Consider the following 13,338-nt stretch of genomic DNA (forward strand, 5'->3'; position numbering starts at 1 on the left):
TCCTAATTACTGGAACTCAGAGATGCTTTGTTAGCTAATTTGAGTAGAAAATAGACTGGTTGATCAGTAGTAATACCTAATCCATTAATATTCCAAATCTAAACATTAGATGTGAACGCAAGAGTGTCATAAACACAGCGGTTCTCAAAACACACCGGTCTGACAGCGACTTGAAACCTCTAATTCAATTACTGATGATTTGTACGTATGATTTTCAACTGTCTTCTCGGGTCAATCGAAGATCAGACCCCAAAGTAGACGATTGAACACATTCTTTTAAATCGAAACATGAAATATACACGGTCCTTCGGGTGAATTGCACATAATGGCGACCCACTTTTGACAGACCACCACTATAAAACCGACTCCATATTATCGCACATCTCGTGGTCCTCCAGGTTGTATATGAACTTTGTCCTGTTCACTGGGTTCTGGGTGATCTCCTTCCCCAGGTTGTCCAGGGTCACGTTGGAGGCGAACAGTTCAGTGGGCGTCAGGTATCCCTCGCTGTTCTTGATGTACTTTTTGTAGTTTTTCCTCAGACACTGCCAGGTGGTGGTGTAGAGGATGAAAGCGGACGACTTCAGGATAATGGCGATACTCACATACAGATGCCTGTAGGCTACGTTGTCGTACAGCAAGCAGGCGCCCTTGTCGCCACACACGGTGCTCCAGAACAGACAGGTGGAGTCAATGCCCATGCCAAAGATGAGAGGGGGGGGGATGAAGCCTGGAGGGGGAACGGGAGGTCAAAAGGTCAACATGATTTGTAGGCGGTACAAAGAAACAAGGGATGTTTTTGATACATTGGCTGTGTTTGTAATCATAACAAATAGGACTGAATTCCTACTAATACTAGTTTCTTGCCTAGAAGTCGTAGCAGTAGGAACAGGACTCCAAGCGCGTAGGATTTGAGCTCTGGACTGACAGTCCTGAAAAACAAGGACACAAATGGAATAATTACTGTGAACACTAAATTGGACAACATATAGCACTGGTACTACAGTATAATGAAAAATTCACCAACAAAAACAGACCCTGTGTCTTGTGCCATGGATGTCAAATGGCTCCCCCTAGTGGAGGCCTTTATATCACACACAAGGGTGTATCTTAGACTAGTACCTGATGAGGATGATGACAGAGGGAGTCTGGGCCATGGCTCCGATCATACTACACACACAGATGACAACCAGGAAGGTGAGGAAGGCCTGCTGGCAGCCGGGGCTGGGGCACTTCCCTGGCTGAGCCACCGCATCCTCACTGGAGCTCGAGACACACGCGCAGCCCGTCAGGTTCTGGAAGGAAGGCAGGAAGGAAGGCAGGAAGGCAGGAAGGAAGGAAGGAAGGAAGGAAGGAAGGAAGGAAGGAAGGAAGGAAGGAAGGAAGGAAGGAAGGAAGGAAGGAAGGAAGGAAGGAAGGAAGGAAGGAAGGAAGGAAGGAAGGAAGGAAGGAAGGAAGGAAGGAAGGAAGGAAGGAAGGACGGAAGGAAGGAAGGAAGGAAGGAAGGAAGGAAGGAAGGAAGGAAGGAAGGAAGGAAGGAAGGAACGAAGGAAGGAAGGAAGGAAGGAAGGAAGGAAAGAAGGCAGGAAGTAGGAAGGAAGGAAAGGAGGAAGGAAGGAAAGGAGGAAGGAAGGAAGTAGGACGGAAGGAAGTAGGAAGGAAGGAAAGGAGGAAGGACGTAGGAAGGAATGAAGGAAGGTAGGACGGAAGGAAAGGCAAGGAAAGGAGGAAGGAAGGAATGTAGGAAGAATGTTGGAAGGAAGGGAAAGAGGGAGGAAGGAGGTAGGAAGGAAGGAAAGGAAAGGAGGAAGGAAGGAAAGTAGGAAGGAAATAAGGAAAGGAGGAAGGGAGGAAGGAAGGAAATAAGGAAGGAAGGAAGGAAGGAAGGAAGGAAGGAAGGAAGGAAGGAAGGAAGGATGGAAGGAAGGAAGGAAGGAAGATTATAATGTACTGTGTTTGACTCTGATCTGCAGTCATCTGACCAGAGTCCACCTCCTGTCCCTTCATGTTCTCTCATCCGCTGCCTTACTGTATGTTTGGATTCAACATGTTTGACAGCTGATTTGCAAACTTGCAAAACTGCCATGAAGACATGCTAGTAGGTTAGATCTCAAGAGTGGTGTTATGATACCATTTATAAATGTAACTTATTCAATATCTATATGCCACAGAGCATCATAGCAGTCTATTTCATATATTGTTAAGATATACCTACAGTATATTTGCTCCATCTCAACTGGTGAATTGAGTTGAAATATTGAAATATTTGAACACCATTCATGCCGCCTGGAGCGAAACTGCGTCTATTTGCCTCCATTTCGCGTCTTTCAATTGACTATTTCGCTTTGCATTGTATTTGAATGTACCATTAGGCAGCTCTACATTCTACGTTCTTTGAGCTCGACCATGGTCAGGACATTCAGACTAAGGGTTATTTCTGGTCAGAGTTGATTCAGCATAAGTCAACTACTTCTACGCTTCCCATCCTGGGGGCCATATATGTGCACACTCACAGCCTTGGCACATCCAGCGAAGCAGGCTGAGAGGTAGGTGACTCCGTTGGAGCCACACACTGGGCTCACTGAGGCTGTGTAACAGTTACAGTTGATGTTACAGGCTGCCTCTGGCATCCGCCGGGTAGGGATCAGCGTCCTATGGGAAGATCAAAGTTCAAATAAGATAAGATATTCCTTTATTGATCCCCTTGGGGGTAATTCGGGCATCATAGCAGCATGGGGGAGGGGAGGTACAGGTATGGGCAGGGTAATAGAAGAAAGGCATACATTATGGGAAATAAAACCTTATCTGAATATAAGAAGAATATGAGAAATATAAACAGTGTAAACAATATAATTAATAAACAATATACACAAGGTAAAACAGTATACACAAGGTGAAGTGAAATTAAGTGTGTGAATGTGCAGTAGATACACAAGCAAAAAAAATTTAATACCAGGGGTAATAACAACATTAAAGCATTAAATAAGCATTAATACACTTAAAATGCACAGTGAACCATACATTACATTATTAGGAACAGTCAAACAAGAAGATATATAGGTACCTCTCTGTGCGTTCAGTAGAAAGCTATCCGGCTGCAAGCTAGCCTAGCTTAGCACAAATTAATGGAAGCGGATACGGACCAACTAGCCTAGCTTAGCAGAAATGAATGGAAGCTGATACGGACCAGCTGCTAGTGTGCAGCCGGATAGCTTTCTCCTGAACACACACAGAGAGGAAATTGGCCTCTATCTTCTTGTCTGACTCTGGGACAATACAGAAGGTTAACCCGTTCACTGCCGACGCGACAGAGGGGTTAACCCTTTCACAGCCACACGACAGAAGGTTAACCCTTTCACTGCCACACTAACAAAGGGTTAACCATTTCACTGCGACAATACAGAAGGTTAACCCGTTCACTGCCGACACGACAGAGGGGTTAACCCTTTCACAGCCACACGACAGAAGGTTAACCCTTTCACTACCACACTACAGACGGTTAACGGTAGTGAAAGGTTAACCTTCTGTCGTGTGGTAGTGAACGGGTTAATTAGCTGAGGAGAATGCAACATTTCTTTGCAGGTCAGCACGCTCCTACTTACTCATTCCCATAGGGGACGGTAACCCCGGCGACAGGCTGAGTGTCGCAGCCTAAGAACAGGAAGGAGACGTAGCAGGCGGTGGACACTAGGTTGACCACCATGGCCATGCGGATGGCCCCGAGAGCGGACAGGTTCAGCTTCTTCACCAGCAGGCCCCCCAGGAAGATACCCAGACATGCACAGGGGATGGCCGTCATGCCTGCAAAATGAAACATAATACGTTATAATATGAATAAGGGCTGACCTTCGAAGCGTTTTTTGGCAATCGAAGCTTCGGGGTCGAGCTTCGATTTTAATTCGAAGCTTCGAAAAAATTAATTTTTTTTTTAATCATAACCTTTTTTATTTTTTTTTATTTAAAAAGAAAAAAAAAATCTTATGTTGTGGGACTTGTACAGCATTTTGGTAAACTTTGTTGTTTTTAAATGTGCTCTATAAATAAAGTGGATTGGATTAATTAATTAAGTAGCCCCTTTCGTGACTGTGACGCAGCCAACAAGGTTTCACTCGGCTGCGCTGCCTGGGTGCAGTGGGGCTGCTCTCACAGCCAACGACATGACATTACATAATTATGTTGCAACCTTCGTCTATCAAGCAAACAATTATATTATATTTAATTTATAATTTATAATTTATAATTATATCAGACAATGCACCTACAAAAGCAGATGATTACAATTAAATTAGCCAACTTGGTAACACATTAGTCATTGCAGCATAGGCATAGCCTTATTAATGTTTTGTGTGGCATCGCCGTCGTGTACAACGATACTTACGTTTTTTAGGTGATTTGACAAAGTTGTTGTAGAGTTGTGATATGCCATTTTCTTCTGGCATATCTGGCACTCGGCTTTTTGGGCATTGTCTTTGCATATTTGAAAGTGTAACCACACGTCTGATGACTTCTTCGTCGACATGTCTGCTGCACATGTCCTTGTTGTTTTCAACACAGATAATCTCCACGTGCTTGTTGTAGAGAGGTGGAGTCGAGGCGCCGCTTACTTTCGTTTCATTGGAATGGAGGCGGGAAGGGGCCACTTACTTTCGTTTCATTGGAATGGAGGCGCAAGATTTTGGAGAAAAAGAATTATTAAAAAAAAATCGTTTTCTTTTTCCTTTTTAAACTTCGATTTTTTTTTATATTCGAAGCTCGTGCCATCGAACGAAGCTTTGAAGCTTCGAAGTATTTAGGTGAAAGATATTCCTGAGATGAAAGGCAACCTTAAATGTCCTCCAAAAGCCTTGTTCATCCTGCGCTCCAGGAGAGTTCAGTGTGTGTGTGTGTGTGTGTGTGTGTGTGTGTGTGTGTGCGTGCGTGCGTGCGTGCGTGCGTGTGTGTGTGTGTGTGTGTGTGTGTGTGTGTGTGTGTGTGTGTGTGTGTGTGTGTAAAGTTTAAACACTGCTCTCTCCTAAAGCTAGAAATCAGAGAGGACCCTCCAATCGGTGATGTAACTGGTATATTAAATCTGGGGCTGCTCTATAGATAATGAAGGGGGTTCTGACTTTGTGAGACCATACCATGTTTGTGAGCTCTTACATCCAAATTAGGTTTTTAATTCAGGTTCAGACCGTCTAGCAATGTTAGATTATATATATATATGAAGCAGCCCCAGATTTGACATCCTAGTCACCGACTGGAGGGTTCTCTCTGCCTCTCTCTGATGTCTATAGCTTTATAGAGAGCTCTATAGAGAGCGGTGCATGTTCACAAATACTGACTGAACTGTATGAATTTATCCCCCTCCGTGTTGGTCCAAAGAAGAACACCCAGTTTAATCCTCTGGCCAGAGCTGGTCAGCAAACAACAAGCTGCTGCTGGGTCAGGGAATATCTAGATTAACTGATATCATAGAGCAGGTAGGTCAGCTGCTAGCCAAAGATTCTCAGGTTGAGTCAATGGTGTTAAACAAACCCAGAGCAGATACGGACATGGAGATAGACTATAATATACACAGTATATAGGAATATATATATATATATATATATATATATATATATATATATATATATATATATATATATATATATATATATATATCCACACGCATATAACTATTCTGGTCCAGTGTCAGCCCATCGATTCAAGTTTACTGAATTAACTCACAAGTTACAATTAGATACTACAGACAGGAATACAGGAATACAAATATCTAATGAAGCACAATGATCCGGTTTAGACAAATACAGTGCTATTGAGATGTTCAAAGGATGGTTAGGATCTTTTGACATGAAGTCATATGAAATACTTGCCAGTAGTATAATCGCTGCATAGCCATTATTAGCTGACTTACAGAGTCATGTGGTGGAAGTTGTGTCTGTGTTCTGAGTGATCCGGGCAGCTTCAGACAGGCAACACACGAGGACCGCTAACAAAACGGGTTTTAAGCCACAAACAATAACAAGAATACAACCATCCTCACGGATTTCTGATGCTTGATTCTTCTCTCGGACTGACACGATATCTTGAAACTAGCTAGCTATTTATAGACATGCTGCAGCCTCAACCTTTAAATCCCTGGACTGCCCTCAGATTCATCACTAATGATAGATACGACACTCATCACTGCTGACCAGAGATACCTGCCCACAGCCTGTTTATCAGCCCTGCTGACCAGAGATACCTGCCTACAGCCTGTTTATCAGCCCTGCTGACCAGAGATACCTGCCCACAGCCTGCTGACCAGAGATACCTGCCCACACAGCCTGCTTATCGATTGAGTTCCGCCTGACATGATGTCATCAGACTGTGAATCTGGAACACCCCCCCCCCCCCACGGGAGACAAGGTTTTACCTCACTTCAGTGGGACTTCAAAGGTATAGGTGTTGAAGGGACTCCCAGTCTTTGGTTGGAGTCCTTAGTCCATCCATCCTGGTCTGTGTGGAATAGGGTGGGGGAGCAGGGTGTCGTGTGGTTTGTTTACTTACATGAACCTCAACTTAACCTTCATATCCTAAAGCAATGCTCCACCCACCTAACAGCTGGTTGGCTGAGGAGGTGGTGAGGTTGAACTGTTGCTCCAGGTATTTGCCCAGGAAGGCTGCGAAGCCGGCCACCACGGCAATCTCCATGCAGGCAGCCAGGGCGATGCAGGTGAACACCGGGTTCGAGAGCAGGTGCTTGGTCACCCGAGGGATAACTGGGGTGTGGAGTGGAGAGAGAGAGAGAGAGAGAGAGAGAGAGAGAGAGAGAGAGAGCGAGAGAGAGCGAGAGAGAGAGCGAGAGAGAGAGCGAGAGAGAGAGAGAGAGAGAGAGAGAGAGAGAGAGAGAGCGAGAGAGAGCGAGAGAGAGAGAGAGAAAGAGAGAGAGAGAGATTATTAACAGGAGATATAAGAGTATAGGGCAGGGGTAGGCAACCCTACATAGGCACGCGGGGGCATTTGCATAGGCACAGGGGGCAGAATAAAAAAAATAAAAAATTTAAATGAAAATTATATATATATATATATATATATATATATATATATATATATATATATATATATATATTTTTGCTTTGAAATATTATAGTGAAATATTTTGCACTGTTGTCGCATTTATCTTGTTGAAATCCTCCCACAGGTTCTTTTTACTACCACATATTTAATTGAGACCCTTTATTTGTTTATTATTTCAATTTAGCTGGAAATACATTGCTACATCATTCAGTAACATTTGCAGAGCCTTATAACAAAAACATTATTACGGTCACCATTGTGACCAGTGGGATTAATCAACAAATTGTATTATTTATTTTTCTATTTCATTGAACATTGCACATGTTAAAAGCAATTTTTTTTACTCAAAATGTGAGTATTACCAAGTCAACTTGTGTTCTTAAAACAATGACAATAAACATAGTTTTATTAGGTTGAAATAATGTGGTTGTGTACTTATTTTTCTGTTAACTTATTATGGATTGACAACTGAAAACCTTAATGCACAGTAACTGAACTCAATATTTTTAAGTTCTGGTAACTTATTATTATATTCTTTTTTACAGTGTAGTCTTGCGATCAATCAAAACGTATTTACACGATATACCTCACATTCACCCTCCATTCACATCCTGGTGTTCTCCATTAGGCCTGTAGGTGGAGCTATGACAGCACACGTACAGTACACACACCAATGGTGTGTGATGTGTCCAAAAATGAATGGGCAAATGTGAGTGAAATGGTCGCACTGTATGCAGCTGTTTGTCTGCATTGCATTCCCCCCCCCCCAACTCAGATTTAGGGTTGATACAACCATCATAATAATATTGTTAATAATAACAATAACAATAATGATGTAATAATGTAAAAATTATCATTAAAAATACCTGATTATGAGGAAAAAAAATTACGATGCATGGAATATTGTTGAGGCACACTAGTTACAACTATATTTCAAACAGGCACTCCATGTCAAAAAGGTTGCTGACCCCTATAGGGGAATGCTAGGTAACCTTTCCTATGTGCTGCAGTAGACCAGTGCCAGTCTGTGCACCATCTTTGCCTTCTTCCTCCTCTTCAACCAGGGCAGAAAATCTATTTAAAATACAGACCTAACAACACCCCCTTCACAGTGGTATGCTGGGGGGGGGGGGGGGGTAACATCAACTCAGGACCACTAACAAACTGAACAAGCTGGTGAGGAAGGTTAGCTCCGTAGTGGGAGTCGAAACTGGTCAAACTAGAGGTGGTGATTGAGAGAAGGACGAGCAAAAAGCTGGATGCTATACTGGAAAACCAAGCAAATGTATGCGATGTTAAACATGGCCCAGACGGTGGAGAGCAAGTTGTGCATTGTTTTTTTTTGTACTTTTTTTGGTTGAAAGAGCTTTTCGGTCAGGAAAATTACCTCTACAGCAACGCTATTTCTATCTTCTTTCAAATAATCCTAATGTGTCAACTATTGAGAGTGAGATCTATAGTCATTAGTAATACCTAGAATAGTATTACAGGGACCTCTAGTCATTAGTAATAACTGGAATAGTATTACAGGACCTCGTCATTAGTACTAACTGGAATAGTATTACAGGACCTCTAGTCATTAGTACTAACTGGAATAGTATTACAGGACCTCTAGTCATTAGTACTAACTGGAATAGTATTACAGGGACCTCTAGTCATTAGTACTAACTGGAATAGTATTACAGGACCTCTAGTCATTAGTACTAACTGGAATAGTATTACAGGACCTCTAGTAGTCATTAGTACTAACTGGAATAGTATTACAGGACCTCTAGTCATTAGTACTAACTGGAATAGTATTACAGGACCTCTAGTCATTAGTACTAACTGGAATAGTATTACAGGACCTCTAGTCATTAGTACTAACTGGAATAGTATTACAGGACCTCTAGTCACTAGTAATAACTGGAATAGTATTACAGGGACCTCTAGTCACCAGTAATAACTGGAATAGTATTACAGGACCTCTAGTCATTAGTAATAACTGGAATAGTATTACAGGACCTCTAGTCACTAGTAATAATTGCGGAGGCCATCTGTGATCTTAATCCCATGTGAATTATGTCATGTCTGTAATTTGTAAAGTAAAAATTCCAGCATGAATTAACTACAATAATTTGACATCTGATGGTAGTAGTCTAGTATAATCAATACAGGAATGTTTAAAAAGGCTGTAGCTATTAACCAGTTCATTATTTTTCCCTGCTGGATTGTCATATATTTGATTTATCATTGGAAAATTATTTATTTTCTCTGCACGATTCCACTCACCAACTAAACTATGTGGGCATGTCAAATTCAATCTCTGGACACCACATAGCCTAAAGTCTAGTGCGAATAGGGAAGGGGAAATATTAAGAGAAATGTAATATTTCTTTGATTTTGTCTGCGTCCATTCTCAACGTGAGGAGTTTCAATTTCACTCTTGGTTGCCAGGCTGTGCAGGAATAATTAAGCCTTGTGAATGACAGAGATGAGACGTTCAATCTGGCAACACAAATCCTCCACAGACTTCTTTATAAGTGTCACTATGGCATATAACTCAATTAAAACAAATTGTTTTGGGGGTGAAGGATGTGAGATTAATGTGATAAATTACCAAAAGGGAGCACGGGGGAGGAAGGGTTAAAAAAAATTATTGAGAAACCCCAGAAAAACAGGACTGTTGGCAGGAACATGATCTAGAGTTGGGTATCACGTGTATTTGAAGAGAGTGGGGTATCACATGTATTTGAAGAGAGTGGGGTATCACATGTATTTGAAGAGAGTATGGTATCACATGTATTTGAAGAGAGTATGGTATCACATGTATTTGAAGAGAGTATGGTATCACATGTATTTGAAGAGAGTGGGGTATCACATGTATTTGAAGAGAGTGGGGTATCACATGTATTTGAAGAGAGTATGGTATCACATGTATTTGAAGAGAGTTGGGTATCACATGTATTTGAAGAGAGTATGGTATCACATGTATTTGAAGAGAGTTGGGTATCACATGTATTTGAAGAGAGTGGGGTATCACATGTATTTGAAGAGAGTATGGTATCACATGTATTTGAAGAGAGTATGGTATCACATGTATTTGAAGAGAGTATGGTATCACATGTATTTGAAGAGAGTGGGGTATCACATGTATTTGAAGAGAGTGGGGTATCACATGTATTTGAAGAGAGTGGGGTATCACGTGTATTTGAAGAGAGTGGCGTATCACATGTATTTGAAGAGAGTGGGGTATCACATGTATTTGAAGAGAGTGGGGTATCACGTGTATTTGAAGAGAGTGGGGTATCACATGTATTTGAAGAGAGTATGGTATCACATGTATTTGAAGAGAGTATGGTATCACATCTATTTGAAGAGAGTATGGTATCACATGTATTTGAAGAGAGTATGGTATCACCATTTTTAGGACGATTTGCCCACCGGCACTTTGGCTTGGGTGTGCATATTTTGTAATACAATATATATATATCGAATTGAAGGCTTATTTGTTGCCTGTCGATTGCCCTTTCACCTGACAAAATCCGTTCAGCGGTTCTCGAGTTACATGCCGGTATTTGAGGCTTGTGCAAAGTACACGGTATTGCGCAAAATACCACTCCTGACTCTTGGGGCTCTAGTTCCGTCAATCATTTGGCAATCTCAAAAATTATTGTGGAGGGTTGTAGCCAATGAGTGTGGCTTTCCAATGATATCCCACGTGGGGATGTATGAATCAGGGATCTAGGTGAAAAACTAACGAGCGAAAACAGGAAGAGAAAAACAGCTGAATGAATTGAAGTCTATGAGAAAACTGAGTTTTTCATTGTACACAGTTTACCAAAATCACTTCTAATCACTCATTTATGAATGGATCTTTATGAAATTTGGACATGTACTACATAAGGCTTTAGGCTATGGACCTCAGGAGTCTTTTTAAGCATCCAGCCATTCTGGGGAAATACTACTTCTGGAATACTAAATACTACAGAAAAAAGTGTTTCTACAACTCAAGTTCAGACCTATGCTACTCTATTTCATTAGCACTAAAAGTGATTGTTCAGTTGTCATCTTTCAAAAGAGACCAGGCTCATGCATGTGCTATAAGTATAAAGTATGTTGTTTTGGTTTGCAAAAAAAGTATGCAGTCCTCAAAAACTAAAACTAAAATGGCCAATTTTGGGGGGCGCAGGTTAAGAGGTTTTAGAAAATAAATGTTCTCTAATACCATCATTGATCATTAAGATCACACGTGTTGACTGCGGTTTTCTGGTAGGCATACAGGCTAATGGACTTAACTTAACATACTTTTGATTGTAGGCTTCTAACTTAATAACCATTCATTCTACTTGATTGTTGTAGTTCATCTGTAGATCTTCATCAATGACAGCCTACAGACACCCCCCTCCTATACTGTGATAGCTGACAGGAAAGCATAGCATGCAGGTACATGAACAATTTACAGTGTATCTAACTCCTTGTGACCATCAGCCAATTTCCTATAGTTCTTTTGTGTGTGTGTGTGTGTGTGTGTGTGTGTGTGTGTGTGTGTGTGTGTGTGTGTGTGTGTGTGTGTGTGTGTGTGTGTGTGTGTGTATGTGTGTGTGTGTGTGTGTATGTGTGTGTAGTAGTAGTAGTAGGAGTAGGAGTAATACTAGTAGTAGTACTGTAGTAGTAGTAGTCGTAGTAGTAGTAGTTTTATACACAGAGCAATGAAATGCTTACTTGCAGGTAGCATGAGATGAGGAACAACAACAGTAGGCTAATAAAACAATATACTACTACTAATAATAATACATTATACAATTTCATTAATTATACAATGCACTGAAACCAAATTCCACCAGCCTGGCTGGGTGGTCATTAAATAAATTGATTGATTGATTGACTACTGTAGTAAGTCAATTCAGAATTGTGATGCATGGGGATAGAAGCTGAAGGTTATCTGAGTTCTGAAACATTATAAAGTAATTAAACAGGATTCGTTGCCTGCAGTGCAATGCCAAGAAAATAAAGAATGCAGGAAAGGAAGGAGAAGGAGCACCAGAAAGCAGCAGAGAGTAACTAGTAAGAAAGAGTAACTAGTAACAAAGAGCAACTAGTAACAAAGGAAGGAGAAGGAGCACCAGGAAGCAGCACCACATCTATGCCAATAATCAGATAACATTTTGAGATTCACCTACCCAACCCTGGTTACAATACTGATAGCATCCCATTTTATCAACGTTTTAATGGATAACAACTGTATAATGAAACAATTGCCTAATTAGGTATAAAGTCTTGTATTCCTGAAATCAATTCCAAATCCCAATCATTACCCCACTTAGTTTTTACGCTACATTCATCTTGACAGATTTCTGTATATTTGAGACTCCTCCTCACTTCTCAGATGTTCACAGACTGTGAGTCCGCTGTTGACCTCAAAGTGCATAACCCCGTTGCTGGGCTTGGCACCCTCGTAGTCCGGGGATAGAGGAGGAGGCAGCATGGCCTGCTCGCTCTCCCCTCCACTGACCACGTCCTGCTCATCCAGCGACTGGGGGAAGCCGAACATGAAGAGGGCCGAGACGAAGAGTAAGGCACCGCAGAGGAGGAAGCCGCCCCACCAGGCCCCGATCCAGCGCGGATCGTCTGGGGTGATGTCCAGCTTACCTGCACGATGGGAGGTGGTGGGAGAGAACAGAGGCCTGCTGTTATCCCTTTCACTACCACACTACAAAGGGTTAACGCTTTCACTACCACACTACAGAAGGTTAACCCTTTCACTACCACACTACAGAAAATTAACCCTTTCACTACAGAAGGTTAACACTTTCACTACCACACTACAGAAGATTAACCTTTCACTACCACACTACAAAGGGTTAACGCTTTCACTACCACACTACAGAAGGTTAACCCTTTCACTACAGAAGGTTAACACTTTCACTACCACACTACAGAAGATTAACCTTTCACTACCACACTACAGAAGGTTAACCCTTTCACTACCACACTACAAAGGGTTAACACGTTCACTACCACTACAGAAGGTTAACACTTTCACTACCACACTACAGCAGATTAACCTTTCACTACCACACTACAAAGGGTTAACGCTTTCACTACCACACTACAAAGGGTTAACGCTTTCACTACCACACTACAGAAGGTTAACACTTTCACTACCATACTACAGAAGATTAACCTTTCACTACCACACTACAGAAGGTTAACCTTTCACTACCACACTACAGAAGGTTAACCTTTCACTACCACACTACAGAAGGTTAACATTTCACTACCACACTACAGAAGGTTAACACTTTCACTACCACACTA

The 13,338-nt window shown here is 41.7% G+C and overlaps 1 protein-coding gene across 1 annotated transcript in view; it reads right to left on the reverse strand.

The window, feature by feature from the left end:
• Nucleotides 1–353: 353 nt before the first annotated feature.
• The window catches only part of LOC311246988 (solute carrier organic anion transporter family member 3A1-like), a gene marked incomplete at both ends in the record, with an annotated part of 99,304 nt that continues 86,319 nt past the window's right edge, over nucleotides 354–13,338 (reverse strand). Inside the window, 7 exons of the mRNA XM_084337263.1 lie at nucleotides 354–730; nucleotides 868–932; nucleotides 1,123–1,295; nucleotides 2,514–2,652; nucleotides 3,603–3,801; nucleotides 6,576–6,740; nucleotides 12,400–12,669. Coding sequence (XP_084193389.1) covers nucleotides 354–730; nucleotides 868–932; nucleotides 1,123–1,295; nucleotides 2,514–2,652; nucleotides 3,603–3,801; nucleotides 6,576–6,740; nucleotides 12,400–12,669 — 1,388 coding nt within the window. The remainder of the gene's footprint in view (nucleotides 731–867; nucleotides 933–1,122; nucleotides 1,296–2,513; nucleotides 2,653–3,602; nucleotides 3,802–6,575; nucleotides 6,741–12,399; nucleotides 12,670–13,338) is intronic.

Source organism: Notolepis coatsorum (genome assembly GCF_963971535.1).
Source record: "Notolepis coatsorum genome assembly, chromosome: 20".
Taxonomy (NCBI): Eukaryota; Metazoa; Chordata; class Actinopteri; order Aulopiformes; family Paralepididae; genus Notolepis; species Notolepis coatsorum.